We start from the raw sequence: 20,157 nt of genomic DNA, 5'->3' as shown, positions 1-20,157 counted from the left end.
CCCTATAAACTATATATATTCTTGATCAGGATCACTAGCCGAGTCGATCTAGCCATGTCCGTCTGTCCGTCTGTCCGTCTGTCCGTCTGTCTGTCCGTCTGTCCGTCTGTCCGTCTGTCTGTCTGTATGAACGCTGAGATCTCGGAAACTATAAAAGCTAGAAGATTGACATTTTGCATGCAGATTCCAGGAGTTCCTACGCAGCGCAAGTTTGTTTCAAAAGGGTGCCACGCCCCCTCTAACGCCCACAATCGCTTATATACGATTTTAAAAATTTCAATATTTCGGAAAAGTAAAAATGCAGTTTTATGGTGTTTATCAATACCTATCGAAATGTAGAAGAAATTTTTTAAATCGGACCATTCGTTAAAAAGTTACGGCGGATTTATCTCCATCTCCTTCGCACTTCCTATAGCTGAGTAACGGGTATCTGATAGTCGGGGCACCCGACTATAGCGTTCTCTCTTGTTTTTGAAATAAAACCTTCTACTCTTGGAAATAATATTTTTTAAATATTTCAGAATTTCGAATAAAATATTTCAAAAATCGGACGACTATATCATATAGCTGCCATAGGAACGATCGGAAAATTAATGGGAAAGTTACACAAAAATAAATTTTAGCTTTTTATACCCTTGCAGAGGGTATTATGAAGGAGACGTTTCCGACCCCATAAAGTATATATATTCTTGATCAGCATCGCTAGACGAGTCGATCTAGCCATGTCCGTCTGTCCGTCCGTCTGTCCGTCCGTTTCTACGCAAACTAGTCTCTCAGTTTTAAAGCTATCGCGATGAAACTTTCCCAAAAGTCTTCTTTCTATTGCAGGTAGTATATAAGTCGGAACCAACCGGATCGGGCAACTATATCTTATAGCTCCCATAGGAAGGAAACGTTAAAAAAATTCTAGCTTTGGTGTTTTTTGAAATATTACCTTCTACTCTTGAGGATATTATTTGTTAAATATTTCCGAATTTCGAATAAAATATTTAAAAAATCGGACGACTATATCATATAGCTGCCATAGGAACGATCGTAAAATTAATGGGAAAGTAATAGGAAATAAATTTTAGCTTTTTTGGCTTCGGTTTTTGGGCGTGTATTTTTAACGATGCATTTGTGAATTTTTTCTCACTTTTACAACTTTGCCAAAGTGTAGCTTCTAAACTAATGAATAGAGCTCAATGCAGTGTATCAGAAAGTTGGAGGGCATTCTATTACCTGTAAAATGAGTCATTTATGGTTGAAACCACAACTCAAGTTAGAAATTAAAAAAGTGTCAAAAAGGTTTTTTACACTAAAAAAATGTTATCCATAAAAAAAATTTTAAGTGCCATTTTCTTAATCATGAAGACGTACCTTACCGGAAAACAAAGGTTTTATTCATGGTATATTTCATAGATTTTTTTTTTGTAAACGGGTGTAATAAAGGCGCGATATCATATTAATCCAGACCCGCTTGCACTTCTTTAAACTCACACAAATGAAAAATTGTCACAATAAATTGACGCTAAAAATTAAATGTGTCATCTGAGCCTAAGATGTTAATCTACAAAAAAAAATTTTTTTTTAAATTTTTTTTTTAAGACCGGATTGCTCTTTTTATAGGTATTAGTCCCGGTATTCTTTCGACCAATAATTTTCGGCAATATTGATCCAATTACATTAAATATAAAATATTTCTCACTTTTCTTAGCACCTTTCAAATCGTCCCACCCTACTGCATACGTATATCATTGAGATTTTGAAAGTGTACATTTGGTTTCCGTCTTAGATACACAAGACGCTTGAAACTAAGTTGTAAAATTGATGTAAAATGTCATTCGCCATGTAGACTGTGAATTTTCGCTGGGAGAAAAAACATTCGTCAATATGACGGCACCTTCGCCCTTCAGAGGCCTTGCCAGATAGAAATTAAAAGACGGAAGTATGCCACACCAGTAGGAAGAATGGATGGCGTCACAATTTAAAAATTTGAATAATATAATTATATTTGGTTTTGCCCTAGAGAATGCTTTTTTTCAAATATTAGATAAAAGCCTCTGTATACAACCAATGGCCACATATTCTGATAATAGAGAATAGAATTTCATATTTTGGACCGCCCTAATGAACACAGATGGGACCAAAATTGATATGAAAAAATACCCTAATGATAACTAGTTTTGGTCTTTTTTTTCTCTGCACTCAAAAAAAAATTTTAGAAAATCGCCTATGGATTTGCTTTACTGGCGATTTTTTTCTATATTTCTGGAATATTTCTTGAATTTAATGAATTTTGATTAATTGGAAGAAAATTTTCTTTACCAGTAGAAAATTTTTTTATTTTAAAGAAAAAAATCGCCAGTGAAGCAAATCCATAGGCGATTTTCTAAAATTCAGGGCGATTCATTTTCTGAGTGTGTGTAGTTACCATTGTTTTAAATAATTTATCCGTTCGCCTATAACACAGGTCGACAAAATCAAGACTTTTTCTTGGCCCAAGAATAAACGCTACAAAACCTGAAAGAATTTTAGCTGTAGATTACTACCTTATACTTGGAAACTTTCCATCACGTCGAAGTTTTTAGAAATCCGTGGTCAAAGTTCCAAATTTTCGATTTTAGGCACTTTTTGCGGCTTAATAGTGAGAAAACCTTTAGTAGCCCAGATCCACAATTTTTCTTAATTCTAGGTGGTATATGTGAAATTAAACCTTTTTTCATCTCTTATTGATCATCTTTTTTTTGCTACTCTATTTTCTTGTGATTGATTGATAGATGGAACCCTGTGACGCAACAAAGAAAGCTCAACCGGATTTTCCGGAGCTAGACGCCTCCTTGAACCCTCCAACTGGCAAGTGAATTTTCATATATCGCCAGGTGAAAAACTGGAAAGCTGGCCAGATGAACGGAAACAAAATTGATTGGCACATGTGGTGTTCGGAGTTTTGAGCACCGCCGTCTGTAACGCCACCGCCAACGCCAGAAAGTTGTACAATTATGCAATCAGCGTTGGCCAGTCGTTTGCATGTCCCAGTCAATTGGCAAGCGTGACTGCAGCTGACCGAGTGAAGTAAATCAGCTACTGGCACTCGCCATCTCCGTTGATCCAGATAGTTAGCAGCTAATCCGGCAACTAGTCGCAATCATCGGTGGTTTGTTTTGTCGAGCGGGGGTTCCTAAAAATATTTCCTAGCCTAAAACATGTTCCCACATATTCGCAATATTTTATTTAAACATTTTTCGCATTGTTTTTTATCCTTTGCTTATTTTATTAACTTAAATTGAAAATTTGCATATAATAAATTTAAAAATCGCAGTTCATTTAAAATTTTTATCGTTAATTTCATTAAGTATATATGACCGTTTTTTCAGTGGAGGTAAAATAAAGTTACTTTACTTCTTAAAGCATTTTCCTGTTTAAAACAGAAAAATGTTAGCCATCAAGTACCTATTATTTAATTAAATTTGGGTTTAGTAACATATCTGACACAGTTTCCTATATATTGAATTTTATTGCTAAGTGGAGTTGTTGGAATGATATCCACACCATGTTTATGTTTACTTTTTCTTTCCGTTGGGTCAGTGAACTCGAAGTTTGAACCAGTTTCATTGCCTGCATTTCCGCAAGTCGTTTCTGTCCAAGTGACCCAAGGCGCCAGGGCGTCTCATTATGCGATCGCTGAATTGAAATGCCGACCAAACTAATAGCCAATCGACTGCTTATGTATGCAAATGACACATCGCAGCGCCGCCAATGGCACTGCGCTATAATAAAGACATAACTCATGCAGTTACTTTGTTATGGACATACGTTGCATGAGAGGTTCGTGCCTTAAGTCTTTTGTTTTCCCCGAATCGGTGTCAACACATTGCAGGTGACCTTCAGAAAAAAATACCCTATCAAATGGGTTTTTGATATCCCAGAACTGCATTTTACCTAACCACAGGCTTTGCGGAAACTGTAGCAAGTGGGAAACCGTTTTCGATTGAGGCGCCCAAACTGGCGTACCAAATTCGCCATATATGGCCAGTAACAAGAGCGGTGACAACCTCGACATCTCGACTCTTGGCAATGCACACGCATTTTGTCAAAGCAGTTCGTCCAGCTTCCTTGGCGGCATTTGCTTATTTTTCGGTGGACAAGCAGGAAGCCGAACTCAATCGGAAGTAAAAGGACCACAATAAAAAAAAGGTGTCAGTTCATTGGCATGTGTGCGATCAAGTGTGATTGCCTGGCCAATGTGACAGTGTGGGCGGCAGCCACGCCCCTTCTCCTCTTGGGGGCTGGCAGAGTTATGCAGCCCACACCCACTCCCATTCCATTCCGAGGCAGGCTGACAATCTGCGATCGCTTGGCAATCGTTTTGGCAATTCAAATCAGCCAACGCAGCGCCGCCAGAGGTAGGAAATGCATGCCAAATGTTGCTCTAATTTTCATGCCGGAAACAATTGCAGATGGCGGGGCACGGCGAGAAATGTCTTAAATTGTTAAAATATTTTAAAAAAATAATTTAATAAAAAATAAAAAAATATTCGAACCTTATTAAAGTATTTATTTGATAAGATCTGCAGGTATAATTTTGTTTTTCCTTTAAATTGATAGATTGATAAAGGGAAACACATCGACATAATTATACATTTTTATCAAAACTGTTGAAAATTAAATTTCCCAATTTACAAATGGTCCTTCGTTTTTCCCCGTGTAAATAACAACAACATACCCTTATAGCTCCGCATATATTGACCGATTACCGCCGACGATAAGATGAATAATCATGAAAGGCATAAATAAATAAATAAAACTCCACATCACGCTGTTAGCCAAAGTAAAAGTGGTTCAACACCGTCTGGAGTTTGTGGATAGAGTTTGCAGTGGCGATGAGGAGGCGGAGGACTTGGTCTAAACCGAACGCATGGCCATGGGCAAGTTGTTACGCATTTCAGTCCAGTTTTGTGGCTCCACTTCCTGAAAGGGGACACACAGGCCCCTCTATGTGTATCTGAAATTGATGAATATTAATATGATTGCATTTTGGCTGCTGGTGTGTGAATCATGTTTGGCACTTCCTTGTACGGAGGGTGGAACTAGCTGTCAATGGCGGAAAATGATGGACAGCTATTAAGGGAGAAAGGCCGAGGTGAAAGTCCTGGCGAGTGGAGAACTCTGAGAGATGAATTGTGGTTAACGTTGCTACTCATAGAGCCACACGGGTTATGCAACTGATTACTTCCCACTAAGTGAAACGGAACCAGACCAGGTACATGCACGCACCTGGAACTCCATAAGCTGGCCAACAGGTGAGCTATCCGCTGCTCATTCATTCGAAATTAAATCAACATGCAATTAACTTGCTTTTGGCCAAATGAATCGAACCATTTAAAGAGCGGTATTCCGCATGTCTTGCTTTTGCGGATCCCATTGAAAATGTGGCAGGAAATGAAACGGAAAATGAAATGAAAAATTATTGCTGTTGTATTTAAAGTTTAAAGTGTTACCACATAGCTGGCCTGCACATGCAAAAATGCAACGGTTTTATGGGGATCTAAGCCATAGACACGTCCACGAGCATTGCCCTTAACCGAGTTGGGACCGCGATGGACAATAAATTACATTAAAAACCATCTAATTAATGCGACACCACTGGGCATATCAAAACGGAGACGTGACGACCTTCGATTTCTGGGCGATTGAACAATAAGAATTCCCAAAAAACAATAATCACAAAAAACCGAAGACAAACGCAATAGGCTTGGACTTAATTTTTTGGTTTGTTTGTTTCGTTGATTTTCCATTGCGTGCTATTAATTTGCATTGCCCAAATGTAGTCGTTGATTTTGAACTTTTTTCTTTATCGGGATTTATGGCATTTATGGCCATAAGCTTTTGGGGCGATTACAACATTTGGAGCAGCCTGCAGACCAAGTCACGTCTCCAGGTATTGAAAATGGCCAAAAGAGTGGGCCGCATGGAGAAAGAGCGGTTTGGGCAGAGAGCTAAAGAGGCAAGCCGGCTCGAAGCTTTGCGAGCAAAAGCTTCGTCATTGTTTACACACGAAACCGTTATCAAAATTCAAGGTCTGGCTGGGTCTTAACTCTCATTTTCACTGGAGACAGAAAGAGAGCTGGAGACGGAGAAGTATCACTCTCATTTCGCCGGCTGCACCTGCGCGGTGTGTATTTAACCGTAGGTGCCCGATCTTCAGCTCGACAGTCGATTCCACGAAAGTGGCCAAAGTGGTGGTAACAGCCCATCCCCAAGTGGCTCAAAGTGATATATTTCAAAGAGACCGCCAAACAGTGCATATTCAGATAGTGCCTTAAATTAAGCGTTTCACCAGCTGTAATCGGGAGCCATGAGGATCCAGCGGCATTTTGTGGTAATTACAAGAAAAAAACTTTTGAAAAGTGTGAAAAAGTGTCGCGAAATGGAAATTGACATCGAATTGGGGTTGCGGCTGCACAAGTGGAACTAATGGTGTACTCAGCCCAAAGTTGGAAATTATTTGGTTATATTTGCATAGGCTTGCAAAGTTGGTGTAGCAATACATTTAGGGGATGTACGCTTCAGTGAATTTCTCTGAGAAAATTGCAATACCTTGAGTTCGCAAGGTGATTTGGTTATTTCTTTTGGAATTATTAAGTAATCATAAAGCAGGTATTTATTATTAAAATATGACAGAAGATTACATATTTGATAACTATAAGATATATAACTAAGATGTATAATACAAGAAAACATAGGAGAATCAAATTGATTTTTTTTTTAATTAATACTATTAATAAGAAAATAGGTCTTTAAAAATAGATCAAAAACTTAGGAAACAAAAATACTTTTCTAAATTTCGGCCGAAAGATTCAGTTACCGAATATTAAATTAGCAACTTTGGACTATATTGCAAAAATTGCTAAACCTTAAAATTCACTTAATAATTTTTTATTTTTTTGTTAGCGCGTTTTATCAGTTTTTGGCTTGTTTTTAGCAAACATATTTTAAATATTTTATTTAAGGAAATATACACCTAAGCAGGAAAATCACTTTCTTCCTGTCGGTCTGCGTTTGTCAACAGCACGATCCATGCATTTTTCATTAGTTTTATGGGCCCCATGACTGCCCGCCGATTCCCTTCCGACTTGCGCCGCATTGTCAACAATTAAAATCGCGATCGTTTCATTAGCGACCGGGGGAAATATCCATATGTCCGTGGGGTGCAGTGCGGAGTCGCCAGCTCTTTTCCCTCACGACCGATGATCCAACTGCAGGCGAAACCAGTCTGCGTAGCTTTCACTGCCCACCCAAAGTGAGGAAGCTGACACGATCCGATCGATCTGCTACAATTAGCACTATCCGATGAGATAATTTTTGCTGGCGCTAATTTCCATTTCATAATCGGCCGGGCCTCGTTGACATTTATGCGCAAATTGATTGGGATTAGGTTGTGGGCTTTTGAAATTGTACTCACAAATCGGGCTAATTTTGCGAAATCACGAAGGCGTTCCTCTGACCTTGTTGGATTCTCCAAATGCAGAGCTGACTTGCGTCATTTATCCAGCAGATCCATATTTATCTTAACAATACGAAAACCTATTTACATAATAAAACAAATTGACCAAATAAAGAGGGGCCAGACCCGAAAGGGCTTTGGCCTGGCATAATTTGTCATCAACTAGCTCTCTTGACCCAGGTCAGGCATTGTATGAAATTATAAACAACAGCGGATTATGCAACATTTCTCTGTCGGTCCCCCGAAACAATGCCAGACTGTGACCCACTTAAAACTTGTTTTCAGTCACTCACCTTTCTTTGGAGAATATGGAATTCATTAACATGATCGTTGCGAATTCAATTTGTACAAGCTTTCTTCATGCCCGAGCTTGCTGTCTCAGTCTTTTGATTTGTATCTTTTGGATGTTTGGATGGTAACTACAACTCCCCACTTTTTGTTCCAGTTGGGTCTGCTCGGTGTGCTCTGTTTGGCCATCGGAGGCAGTCAATCCAAGGCTGTGGTGGATCAGCAGCCTGCCGCTTCCCAGGTGGACAGCAAAAGTGTTGCCCAGCAGAGGATCGATCTGGGATTGGGACTGGGCGATGCCCTGATCCACGACCATCACCACGAGCACATTGTCGAACATCACGAACACCATCACGAGCACCATGACCCCGGGTACTGGAAGAAGAAGGTCACCTGGAAGGAGGGATGGAAGAAGATCTGGAATCCGGCTAAGAAACAAATCTGGAATCCGTCGTGGAAGAAGGTAAATAAAAGGGAAACTATAAAACAGTGAAAGTTTTAATGGGAAAATATATATATATATTTATACTGTGATTACTCGAAGAAATTACCTAATAATAAATATTAATTGTCATTAAAATATTTAAAAATCTTTGTACTTGATTTCAAACTATTATAATTAAGTTAGGTTTTTTTAATTTATTAAAAACATGAAACTACATATATTAACCTGCTATCTTTCATCACAGATCTGGAAGCCTCATTGGGTAAAAGTACCCGGCTGGAAGGAGATTCAGGTTCCCGCTTGGAAGCAAATTTGGGTAGGTTTTCTAGTTACCATTAATGGGAGTGTACTCAAACTTTTCATAATCAATTTAGGTTCCCCACTGGAAAGAGATTTTAGTGCCCGCCTGGAAGGACATTCAAGTACCCGATTACAAGCAGATTTGGACACCAGAATTAGTCAAGGTATAAATCTTGCTTATGGTTTTAGTGCATGTGTTTCAAATCCTTTTTGATTTATAGGTTGGCATTCCCGGAGAGAAATATCTGGGCAAGGATCACGAGGGCTGGGAGTACACCAGCCACGATTTGTGGAAGAAGGTTAGTTATGCAAAATCATTATAATAACTCCATGCCTTCTAAACACTTTATATTTTAAAACTTATAGAAAGTGGTCTGGAAGTCGCACTGGAAGAAGATCTGGAAGCCGGCCAAGAAGCAAATCTGGGTGCCCGAGAAGAAGCTGGAATGGAAGGAGGGATGGAAGCAGTACTGGAAGCCAGCCAAGAAGGAAATCTGGACTGACAAATTGGTAAGTTTAATCTGATCTCCATGCCTATACAAAAACTAAATTTCGAATAACTTTCTTTTAGGAATGGAAGGAGGCATGGAAGCAGATTTGGGTGCCCGGCTGGAAGGAGATCTGGGTTCCCGGCTGGAAGAAGATCTGGAAGCCAGTGGTCATTTCCGAGTGGTTCCCCTCGCCCGATCACCACCACGACCATCATCACGAGCACGGCTTCGATTGGGATCGCAAGGACACGGGCGTGACGGCCACCAAGTCGGCCGATGGCAAGGATAAGGTGGTGTGGAAACGAGATGACACCAACGCCGCCGGCAAGCCAACTCTGCTGCAGCCAGTGGCCAGCGCCGACTTCCAAGCCAAGTCCCTGGAGACGGCCAAATCCCCCGTCGCTGCTCCCGCCGCCTCGGTGGCAGCCACCTCGCAGTCATTCAAGTTTCCCGGCGCGTAGGGGGCCATTGCATCACCGAAACGGTTGCATCACAACGCCCGGTTCCAAGCTCCTTGTAAATAGTAGTAAACCAGTCGCTAGCTCGTAAGGCCATCCATTCCACTTCCATTTGCCTTGGCGCCACTTTAAATTATCTCTAGACTTTAATTACCAGTGAATACGAAATAAAAGATAAATAACTACAAAATAAATACTCTTAGCCTACGAGTCAGTCTCTGCGTCATTTGTACGAATGGCCCTTCTCCGCCTCCCACTCGTTGGGGGCGTTGGGCAGGGGCACCCACTCGTTGTGGATGGTCGGTGTCCAGACCTTCTTCCACACCGGCTCGTAGATCTTCTTGGCCCGCCAGTACTTCACCCACCGCGCGTTCCAAGTGGTCTTGTTGGCCCAGAAGCCGTCGGCCTGCGGATCCAGGGTGTCTGTGTGGCTGACGCTGGGTTTTGGAAAGGGAGAAAGGAGGATGGATTAGTGAAAGTGGTCTAGTGGCTGGATAGTTGCGTAATCCTCTCACATGGTGGTCGTCTTTCCCGCTAGACAGCAGCTGAAGAAAATGAACATTAATGCTGCCAGCATCAGCAGGGGTTTCAGTTTAATCCATGGATACGCCATCCTGTCGCCACTTTTCGCCGCTTTCATGTTTCGCAATCGACTGGCGGCGCCATTAACCGATCTTCACGTTTTAAAGCCCTCCCGTTTGACGGCAAGCCGAGCTCCCTAATTGTGATTCAGTGCGACTGTGCAAATGAATTGCAAATTCCCGCACTTTGCACGATCTGATTTGCTTGTAAATAACCCTAGATGCCTTATATAACACACATTTCTTTCTTTCCTTTTGTGGTTTATTTTGTTTTTGTTGCATTTCTTTCTTAAACTACTGTAAAAACGCTGCAAATGATAATCTGTATGTGTGACAAAGCTTAGGAGTTACAATTCATTAGGCCGTCGCGACAGAAAGAAAAAAACAGAAACACTAACATTACTTTCCTTTCCTACAATTCACGCATACAATTTGTGGGATACGTATTTATGTATTTTTAGCTCTATGTGAGTATGAATAGTGCATCAACTTAAGGCAGATATACAGATTAACGGATGTCGATCATGATAGTGGTAGCGATACAATATTAAAGCCCTCAGTTACGGGTAGAAAGTTCGTTTGATTTTTGATTCTTTGTTACAAAGTTAGGAGTTGGGCAAATCGAATTCGGATTCGTTTGCTGGCCAACAATCGTTGAACACAAATTTAGAACTAATATGGCACGATTAGCGCGAAATTAAGTTGAGTAAATGTCCAAGTAATTTACTTAATATTAAATTTTACAAATACAAAATACAGCAAGGACAGCACATTAACAAAGAGACAGCCCTGTTACAAAGTTAAGCGAATTCGGAATTAAAATGGTTGAAGAACTTCAAAATTAAAGAACTTTAAACGAATTTTTAAGTTCTGGGTCATTGAAAACAATGTTTATTCAATGACGTGATATTTTCTCAATTCCGTTTCCGCAAATTGAAATAAAATTCAACTTTGAGAACAGGGCCGTTACATATTTGGGACTTTAATTCCCCTGCGTTGTCGGATTAGTCTGTTGCTTTGCGATTGTGTGGCTACTTTTCTGGTACTGCTCCTCCTCTACTTTATCTTCGTGTTCTCCTTCGGTGTCAGTCTTTTGAAATACCATTTTGAAATCGATTCATCTAGATGCAGGCTGCAATTTGTTCGTTCGTTGTGGTTGTGGGAATGTTCTGTGGTTGCCTCGTTCCAGGGAGTGAGTGAGTGGTTTGGTGGGGGTGTTTTTTTTGGCTGTGCACGTTTCAAGGGATAAAGCTAACTAAACTAGGTATACTATGCTACGATGAGTACAATATATTCGAGTTCCTGTGATTTCTAAGGGCCCAGCTCATTCGAAGGACATTAGATTGGTGGGCAGAGGTTTGGGCACCCGCATGGTGGCCAGTTTGCAAATGGCATTCGACCAGAGGTGCGTCATCTGGGGACTGTCCGTCCGAAAGCGATAGACGGTGCCCAGGGTTCGGTGGCACAGCTCAAAGGTGTTCTTGTGCTTGGTATTATCGCTGACATGGGCATACCATCCATCCAGTGGACACACTTTGCACGGTTCCCTTTTAAAGTCGCTCCTTTCGCTGCCCTTAAAGGACTTTGGTGGGAAATACACCAGCGAGTTGGCCCAGATCTGCAGCCAGTACCGCTGCCAGGAGGCCACCGCTGGCTTCCTTCCCTCCTTCTGGACCGTTTTCCGTCGGACACATCCCTGCATGGCGGCTGCTGCCTCCGGAGACATCAAATCGCAATCGCTTCCGCCAAAATCACACATAATTCCCTCGGCACTCTCCAGGGAGGTTAGGTCCGCTTGGGACAAGGCGTCGCTGTGCTCCAAGACCGAATCATCCAGCAGATGGTGGCGAGGCTGCACTTGGCTGGGATCCAGTTCCAGGTGCAGGTGGTGTGGATGTCCATCGCCGTGATTGTGTGGCGCGATCTTGCCGAAAATGCTGAAAGGGAACAACACGGATTAGTGAACTGTATTTTGAGCGGGAAATTCATTCATGCTGTTCAAACAAATGGAATTGCGACGAGGCAAATAAGAATGAACTGCGTTTTGTGTGAAAGGTTTTGTCGATTGCAACAAATAATATATGAAGGACTAAGAAACTTTCTCTAACTTAAAAAATTAAACATATCAACAAAAAAATCATATTAATTATTTTTTAATAATTAAGAAATTCTTCAATTATATAACCACCGACAATACCTTTTTTTAAATGTTTGTATGTACTCGGAAAGTGTGTGTGCTTATTGTAATAATCGGAAAATTTCCCGAGTCCAAACGAAATGAAATGAGGCAAGCGTGAGGCGTGTTTTCGGTGTATTTCATACGAAGCAATTTCAAGTCGGGTCCGTGCAGAAAAGAAAAATGAGGAGGCAAAAACTGAACACATCGAATGTAAAATGAGAGTAGCGCATCCGATCAGAATTGAGTGTCAATTTCGGTTACAGGCTGGCATTACACATATCCTACCTACTGGACTCTGTTCTGGACTCACCGACGGCATCTGCAACGCTTGTTGGAGATGGTGCCAATGCCCGGCGCAATCATCACGATGCAGCATTGGCACTTCTGGGCAAAGTTTCGCGGCAAGCTGCTGCTGCGAAATCTTCATTCATTTTCGGCAGTTGCAAATGTTTGACAATTAACGAACACACAAAATGAAAGCATAAGCCAAAAGCAAAACGGTTCAAGTGAGAGACAGAAATTCAAACGATTAATAAGGACCCGATGTACATATGTCCAATTAATGCGCAGTGATTCGAGGTTGTGGATTCAAAAAAGTGGTTAACAAAGAAAGTCAAATCGGGGCTTTCTGCTTCGAGTGATCTCTTTACTTACTTGGTGCCCAGACTGCGACACTTGCGATGACCAGGAACAAACTTTGTACCACTGGCCATGCGCATGGAGCCAATGGTTTTGGCCGGCGAGAGATTCAGGCAGCCCAGGGCCGGAGTAACTGCTTCCACGTTGAAGGATTCCTTAGAACTGCAGGACGATGAACTGGGTCCAGAGGGCGATGCAGGCTCCAGGTTCAGAGAGCGCCTAAAAGGTAAGGCAAACATTATGATATAATAGAAATAATAATATAAATATTTCAGATATGAAAATCATAATTATAGCAACTAAAAGCTAAATGTTTTAAAAAGCTGAATCACTTTTTATCAAACATTTCTGTGAGTCATATATATTCGAGTTACCTACAGTTTTTTCTGCGGTATATTAAGAAAAACTTTACTGAGAATGAATGGCTTTACACACAAGAAATTAAAAGTTACTCAAAAAGTTTTTTTTCAATAAATGTACTAAGGAATATTAGATGATTTCTATCAATGGGTGACTGTTAGAAGCAAGAATAAAATTGTTCTCATAACCTTTTCTGTTGAATGACGATTTAAGTGGGTATGCAAGACTCATTAAATACAACGTTTGATTTTCGATTCTCATATACGTATGCAACAAAAGGTTTTCCTTACTTGTACTGATCCTCCTCGAATATATTCTGCAACTCCTCTATGTATCTTATGGAGGTAAGATACTTCTGTGTAGCATCATGCTTCTGCAGATGCTTATAGTCCGACTGTTGATAGTTCGAGATTACACGCAATATATTGTTCATCTTATTGCGACGCTGTTCTGGTTCCAATCCGCCTTTGTGCGGATGGGCCAAGTCAATGTAGATCAGGTCGGTGAGAAAGAGGCCCAGATAGGGGATGCAGGGCAGGCGCAGGCTCTCGAGGTAGGACCGCAGATTCGCCCAGTTGTCCTGGTCGCTGAAAATATCGCTGAGTCGCTCAAAGGAGTGGCGATCCTTCTTCGATAGGCAAGCCCATGTCTTCGTCAGGCGATATATGCTGGCGCTTTGCATGGCCGAAATAATGGCAAAAAGCGAGTGCAGATTGTTCAGCTCATGGAGCTTTTTGGCCACCTACAAAAGAAATCGGTACATTTAACCAAGTAATTAATCACAGTGGGCTAATTTTCTCACCTTTATAAAGTGAGTCATTATCTCGGCTCTCTGCTTCGGCTGCTCGGCATTCAATATCTCCTGCACTGTCCAAAAACTCGTGTGGTTGAATCGTTTGGTAAATGCCACAATATTCGGGGTATTGACATGTTTGTCCTTTTTCGTCCAAGCACAACTGCTCAGCTCGTCCGGCTGGATCTGGGCGAAGACGGGAAAATCCAGGAGTGTAATCTGATTGGCCAACACATCGGCGGGTACACGTAACGCGCTCAAGATAACCGCATCCAACTGCTTGATGGAGCCGTGGGCTGGTAAACTTTGCGACTTGGACGGCGGTGCTGCCGAAGCTCTAATTAACAAAAGTTAATTTTAATTAGAAGTGTGCTAAGCAGAGCATTTAAATGTATCTATGTGGGTATTTGCTTGTATGATTGCTTTTAATTATAGGTAAGACTGAAAAGATTTCTCAACGCCCATTGTGAGATACTTTGAATGAACAAAATATATTACAAAAATGAATATATTAATTAACAAATTAATCTGATTGGCTGAACAGAAACAAATTTTATAGTTTAACAAAAAAATCGTACTTTTAAAATTCGAAAATCTTAACATTTTTGGTTCCTAGAATATATTTTTTTAATTGCGAAAACTTACGCTATTGTATAGTAGCAGCCCGGTGAGTCTGGCGAGGAGGAGAAACTATTTAAACAACCGATGGAGTTCTTGCGCCGCGTGCTCTTTATATTCAGGGTTTTGCTGGCCTGCGGTTGCATATTGGGCGGTTCCATCTGGTGTTCCTTTTGGGTCTTTTCCTTGCGTAGACAAGCCATGGTGTGGGCATTTCCATTGGCACTCGGACTCCGTTGTTTGCCCGGGCGAGTTGGCTGCTGTTGCTGCGGAGGAGGAGGTGAGCTCTGCTTGAACTGAGACGAGGCAAAAGCCTGTCCCGTATATCCATTATAGTCCGTGGTGGGTTTTCTGCTTAACTGAAAATACAAGAAATCATAGGTCAATATCAGTGTAAACTTGAGTGAGATGCGCGAGTATAGTCACCTCTGAGTAGCGCAGATTATCCGTGGACAGGTCTCGTGAGATTTCCGAGTATCGCATCATGGCAGCCAACTCCGGCTGTCTGTGTACTTCGACCAGCACTTCAAAACTGCAATGAACGAGACTCGAGTTAACTTCGTGATAAAGTTTTGGCTTTCGGTGTTCCGCGCACTGGGCAAAGACTGTTTGTTGACTGAAACCGAGTTTGTTTTCCTCAGTTCTGCATTGTGGCTTTTGTGTTGCACGAACGGTAGTAAAAAAAAAGTTAAAAAACAAAAAACAGAGAAAAAACTAGTGGCAAGCCGGAGCGGAGCTTCTGGCACGCTTCGCTGCTCGATTTCCAATGGAGCGGGCCATGTGAGTCACGAGCGGTGCGAGGAAACCATTCCCTGCTCTTTTATGGTAGCTCTCGAGTGGTCAAATGACTTTTCGGGGGTGCAAGCCGCTGATAAAAAGTCTCGGGCTGCAACGGTCAGCGGAAAGTTTCGTTGGAAAACAAGTCACCCGGTCAGAAACCAAATTGGTGTTCGACCCAGTTCAATGAACCCATCAACAACGGCATAGAAAAGGAAATTAAAACAGCTCATTAATTTCCGGCATTTTCCCCTTTGGAGAAAAATAACTCAAAACCTTATGCATCTAGTTATAATATAGGGTAAAAGGTAATAAGTGTAAGTAAGGTCTTAGCACATCTTTGTAAGGAAAAAATAATAATAGTAGATTATGAAAACAAATGGTGTGATGAAATATTTTAAGTTTCAGTTGATGATAAATTCGAATTTCATCATAATTATAACTGATTAATGGAAGAAAGACACAAAGAAGGTTTTATCCGAACACAACAACTACGCAGTAACCACTATCCATATAGTTTCCAACACTGCATGTATTTATATATGTAGAATAAAAGCAACTAACCACTATCAATATATCATGGCCACCACTGCATATATCCATAAAATTCCTCTAAGACTGACTGCGCTGACCCCGTCTAATTAATTTCAATTAAGTTATAATCATTTAAAAGCAAAAGCTGATCAAACGCAATGACGTCCACACATTGTCATTGGGATCTGGGGCTCTTTCTGCGGTTTCCATCGATTATTTTCCGCTTTTCCGTTGAATAAAATTGAATTATCCGACTCAGAAATGGCAGCACAAATATCTCGAGAGCAGTGTGGGCGAAACCCAGAAGATAATATCCTAAGACGGAAGAGGGAGGGATCAGTAAAAAATTATACCTATTGTTTTAATTCGGTTTTCGGACAGATAAATTCCATTCTAATCGTGCGAAACCCGTATCGTTCGGTTGGGATTTTATTTATCTCATAACCCAATTCAATTGCAGCGCATTTACAAAAATATACAGCGAAAGACATATATGCGAGATATATAGATGAAATGAAAACAAATCTGTCGGAAAGACAACAAAATCAGAAACAAGATGTAGACAAGGCAGAAGGAAACTCATATTATAGTCCAAAAATGCCAGACGACTGCCCCAAGATTTTGAGCAAATGGACTTTATTGACTATCTGAATTATTCCAATTCCATCACTCCTCTCTTTTAAATATCTATATACTTGTACATATACATATCTTCGCCAATTTGTGCCATTTTTCTTCTAGAATTCCTTTTGGTTGGGCGGCGTTTTTATGGAGGAATCAAATGCAATTAAAGCCAAACAATTAACTCGCCTCATGTGAGGGCACATAAAGTTCTGCCCACTGGGTACAATTTAATCCATGGCATATGTAAATAAATTCGCGCCAGACAGCGCGCTCCTTTAATGCGAGTATGTAAACTTTTGATGGGCGAATGAATACAGTTGTTTTCGTGGTCAGGGATATGGCGAAATATGTGTGAGGGGGCGAAATGCCGCCCACTGGAGATACTCCCCTCCCGAACAGTACAGTGTGTTTATTGTTTTTACATAAATTTCTTGAAAGAAAACAAACAACACAGCTGTATACTTCGAGGAAATCACATTTGCCCCGCGATTCTGTTGCTCGGTTTTTTGTTTATCAGGCCTGCAATTGTATTTAAATAAAATACAATACATACCCGAACATTTCCACATAATCTCAAAGAAACTCGGCGCTATTTTCTCGTTTCTTTTTGTGTTGGCGTTTTCCATTGATAAATTCGTTTTCTTGTGGGTCGCTCTGGAATTCGCAGTGATGACAAGTGACTGGCCATCAAGAAAATTTGCAATTCAACCTTTTCGCTGACTCGCACTGACCCTCAGTTCTAGAAAGGCGGGTTAAAGATCTCTGGAGCAGCTTTCTTCGACGTTCAGAAAATGTGGCGAAAAGTATATTTACAGAAATTATCGTTACACAAGGTCAGCGCCGAATGGCTGTCGCCAATGATCTTCGCATTTTCCATTTTCTGCCGTCAAGTTCAATAACCGCCTCAAAAGGTTGCGATTAAAATTAAATATTTAGCATTTAATGCGATCAACCTTCGACTTAAGGTTCTCTGTATGAGTGGGAAAACATTTGGCTAATCTCCCATTGAAAACCGAGGGGCGTTATCAGGCAATCGTCTAACTACATATTTGCTTACATATGCATGCCAGAATAAATACAGGCAATTACGCTGGTTAAAAACAAGAGAGAAACTACAAATGGAAAAGTGCCTAAGCAGCAACAAAGCGGGAAAGTCAGCTTTGAAGATCGAAGACGGAAGTACCCTAGGAGTCATAACTAACTATATAGTAGGATGAAAAGAGAACAATAAGTTAGATCGAAATTTATAGATCTTTAGTGATGTTGGATGATTTCACTAGAAGATACTTTGTGTATTTACGTGTGATAAATAATTTAGTCCTTTCCTAACATTTTTTTTTAACACATCCTTAACAAACAGACTGCCATAAAAACGAGATATACATACATTTTTTATGGCAGCCAAATGATATAGTCATCTGTATCCGGCTATTCCGAAATTGTATATACAACACAAAACAGAATAAAGGTTCTGTGCATAATTTCAAACAGATGGCATCTAGATTTAGAGATTTGTTTTCCAGAAAAAAACAGGTAGATAAATGAGCGGAAAAGAAGATTATTTCTGTGTTAAATGGGCAAATATGCTGTTCAGATGTAATTTACAGGCCCCGGGATTTTTTCTTCGCAGCCTAGCAAACTTCGGGTCGCAATTATATTACCCACTTATAGGGTACCTTAAAACAAAAACATTGCGAAGGAAGGCCAAGCTGGGGTTTCTTCTTTCATCTCCTATTCTCATGTTTTGTATTTGTTCCATGAGGTGCTTATATGTACATGCGATCCACACCACATGTAAGCCACCAAAGTGGGTCACTTGGTGAGCATCCATCGAGTCGGAGAATCGAGCCTAGAACCGAGCCACTTACCCAATTTCTGGTTCGAGTGGCTGTACTTAAATCCAAGGAATAGTATGAACAAAAGGCAATTGGAAGCGAGGGGGAGAACCTTGAAATTCAGCATTTCAGCATCTCTGTAACGCAGGCGAAAACATCTGTCGCACATATCCTGTTGGACAAGTCCAGGAAAAAAACAATTGCACCGAAAAAAATACATGAATTTGAGTTCTGTTATTTATATAAATCCATATATTATATGTATTATTATCAATTTTTTTTGGCAACGTAGCTCTACAAAACTTTTTTAATTAATTTGATCTTTCCAGATCAGAAAAAAAAAGAATATAATTTTATTCCTCACAATAACCCCGACTTTGTAATATTTTTGATAATATTATGGAAAGCGTTAAGATAATAATTTTTCTAAATAGTAATATTACAATACAATAAACAATATATATTTTGAACCTCTAAATCTTTTTTCCCTGTGTAGACCAACAGCAGCTGGCACTTGAATGTCGAGAGGCGTTGCTGGGTCTCTGTGAGTATCTCCTTATCGAACCGCTTATCACCTGATCTAACGCCGAAAGGAAGTGCTAAGTGAACTTTATTGACCACCACCCCCTGATGATTCACATTCCGAGACATATATGTATATTGGCTCCGCCGGCAGGGGAAACAAATCGATAGCATTGAACACGAAAAGCGAAAATGGGAAGCCGAACATAAACACAGATACACAGGCACTCACGCAATTTGCTTTCGTTGAGGTTCTAAGCTCATTGTATGCAAAGCGTACCGCCCACAGCCCACAGCCCACAGCCCACCGCCCATGGCCCACTCACCACCCACTTCTGGCGTAGTTTCGTAATCAGTCCGAAAAAAGAACGCGAACTGCACTTGCCACTTGGATCTTGGATGATTTTGGGCGACAAATGGACAAACTTAAAGATAGCGACGCAAAGCCGAAAAAGCAATGCATATTGTTATTTATAGTTTTACCCCGCCCCACGTAACCCGTACCTTCAACTCACTTCGATAGCCAACTGAGGCATTTTAATTCGATTAATTGCCGTATAATGACAGCCGCGACGTCGCGCTCTTTGATTGCTATCCACTACACTTATTGGCTTTTCCACGGGTTCCGTTTCGTTTGTTTATTCCTTCGAGAGCAGAAAATTGAGCAGCGAATAGCAAAAAATAGTACGCGCGCGACGCCGACTTCAGCAGTATGACCGCAGAATAATTATTTCCTAAATACCAAGAGTACAAAATATACCAAAAATATGTTAAGCTGTTTGTGTGGCCAATAATCGTTAGGGGGATTCCCTAAACTGTTGAATTGCTGAATTGTTGAATTTTGGTCAGCTGTTAATTAACTGTTCAAAGTCAACTTTCAGAAATTTCAGCAAATTTTGTTGAATTGCTGAAAAGCCAGAGTTGTCACCTTTTTTTAAAAGTCGTGACAACTCTGTAACATTTTAGTATCACCAGTACGCATTATTTATTTTAAAATCAACTTAGAAAACATATTTGTGGTTCTTTGCACCTTGGTTACACTTTTAGACAGTAACTAGCAATTATAAATCAAATTTTACATGCGTTAAGTTCCGTAAAACCGTTCAACAAATAACAGCTGTTTGAAAATTCAACAGGAACCATTTTGGGTCGTTCCCTTAATTGCTGAAATTTTTTGTTGAATTTTCAACAATTCAGCAATTCAACAGTTTAGGGAATCCCCCTTTT

General features: G+C 40.6%; 3 protein-coding genes across 5 annotated transcripts; 1 reads left to right on the top strand and 2 right to left on the bottom strand.

Moving 5' to 3' along the window:
• Positions 1-6,177: 6,177 nt before the first annotated feature.
• LOC108059931 (uncharacterized) lies at positions 6,178-9,662 on the top strand. The gene is made up of 7 exons (XM_017145418.3): positions 6,178-6,361; positions 7,932-8,237; positions 8,464-8,535; positions 8,594-8,683; positions 8,741-8,818; positions 8,886-9,029; positions 9,091-9,662. Exons 1-7 carry the CDS (start codon positions 6,338-6,340, stop codon positions 9,469-9,471), a joined length of 1,095 nt encoding a protein of 364 aa, XP_017000907.1. The 5' UTR covers positions 6,178-6,337; the 3' UTR covers positions 9,472-9,662.
• LOC108059937 (uncharacterized) lies at positions 9,657-10,144 on the bottom strand. Its single transcript, XM_017145432.3, has 2 exons — positions 9,984-10,144; positions 9,657-9,905 (listed from the first exon to the last, which is right to left on the bottom strand). Exons 1-2 carry the CDS (start codon positions 10,106-10,108, stop codon positions 9,692-9,694), a joined length of 339 nt encoding a protein of 112 aa, XP_017000921.2. The 5' UTR covers positions 10,109-10,144; the 3' UTR covers positions 9,657-9,691.
• A 152-nt stretch (positions 10,145-10,296) lies between these two features.
• RalGPS (Ral GEF with PH domain and SH3 binding motif) lies at positions 10,297-19,654 on the bottom strand. 3 transcript variants are annotated; one of them, XM_070212938.1, is made up of 7 exons: positions 19,435-19,654; positions 15,065-15,170; positions 14,666-14,997; positions 14,030-14,357; positions 13,518-13,969; positions 12,883-13,086; positions 10,297-11,986 (listed from the first exon to the last, which is right to left on the bottom strand). In XM_070212938.1, the coding sequence occupies exons 2-7, from the start codon at positions 15,122-15,124 to the stop codon at positions 11,374-11,376; spliced, it is 1,989 nt and encodes a 662-aa protein (XP_070069039.1). In that variant the 5' UTR covers positions 15,125-15,170; positions 19,435-19,654; the 3' UTR covers positions 10,297-11,373. The 3 variants fall into 3 exon arrangements, with proteins under 3 accessions (XP_070069039.1, XP_070069038.1, XP_070069040.1); XM_070212937.1 differs by having other exon boundaries at positions 19,446-19,654; XM_070212939.1 differs by lacking the exon at positions 19,435-19,654 and adding an exon at positions 19,257-19,275.
• Positions 19,655-20,157: the final 503 nt, after the last annotated feature.

Source organism: Drosophila takahashii, chromosome 2R (assembly GCF_030179915.1).
Source record: "Drosophila takahashii strain IR98-3 E-12201 chromosome 2R, DtakHiC1v2, whole genome shotgun sequence".
NCBI classification, from domain to species: Eukaryota; Metazoa; Arthropoda; class Insecta; order Diptera; family Drosophilidae; genus Drosophila; species Drosophila takahashii.
Note: the sequence above shows the minus strand (reverse complement) of the source record. Positions and strands in the feature narration are given on the sequence as shown.

What these genes read in the sequence shown, in the direction of transcription:
- LOC108059931 (XM_017145418.3), top strand. Translation starts at nt 6,338, where the DNA reads ATGAGGATCCAGCGGCATTTTGTG. An exon ending in GGACACCAGAATTAGTCAAG is followed by an intron (nt 8,684 to 8,740) that starts GTATAAATCTTG and finishes TTTGATTTATAG; the next exon opens with GTTGGCATTCCCGGAGAGAA. An exon ending in AAATCTGGACTGACAAATTG is followed by an intron (nt 9,030 to 9,090) that starts GTAAGTTTAATC and finishes ACTTTCTTTTAG; the next exon opens with GAATGGAAGGAGGCATGGAA.
- LOC108059937 (XM_017145432.3), bottom strand. Translation starts at nt 10,108, where the DNA reads ATGAAAGCGGCGAAAAGTGGCGACAGGATGGCGTATCCATGGATTAAA. An exon ending in GCGGGAAAGACGACCACCAT is followed by an intron (nt 9,906 to 9,983) that starts GTGAGAGGATTA and finishes TCCAAAACCCAG; the next exon opens with CGTCAGCCACACAGACACCC.
- RalGPS (XM_070212938.1), bottom strand. Translation starts at nt 15,124, where the DNA reads ATGATGCGATACTCGGAAATCTCACGAGACCTGTCCACGGATAATCTG. An exon ending in TAATGACTCACTTTATAAAG is followed by an intron (nt 13,970 to 14,029) that starts GTGAGAAAATTA and finishes TTTCTTTTGTAG; the next exon opens with GTGGCCAAAAAGCTCCATGA. An exon ending in TTCGAGGAGGATCAGTACAA is followed by an intron (nt 13,087 to 13,517) that starts GTAAGGAAAACC and finishes CTTACCTTTTAG; the next exon opens with GCGCTCTCTGAACCTGGAGC.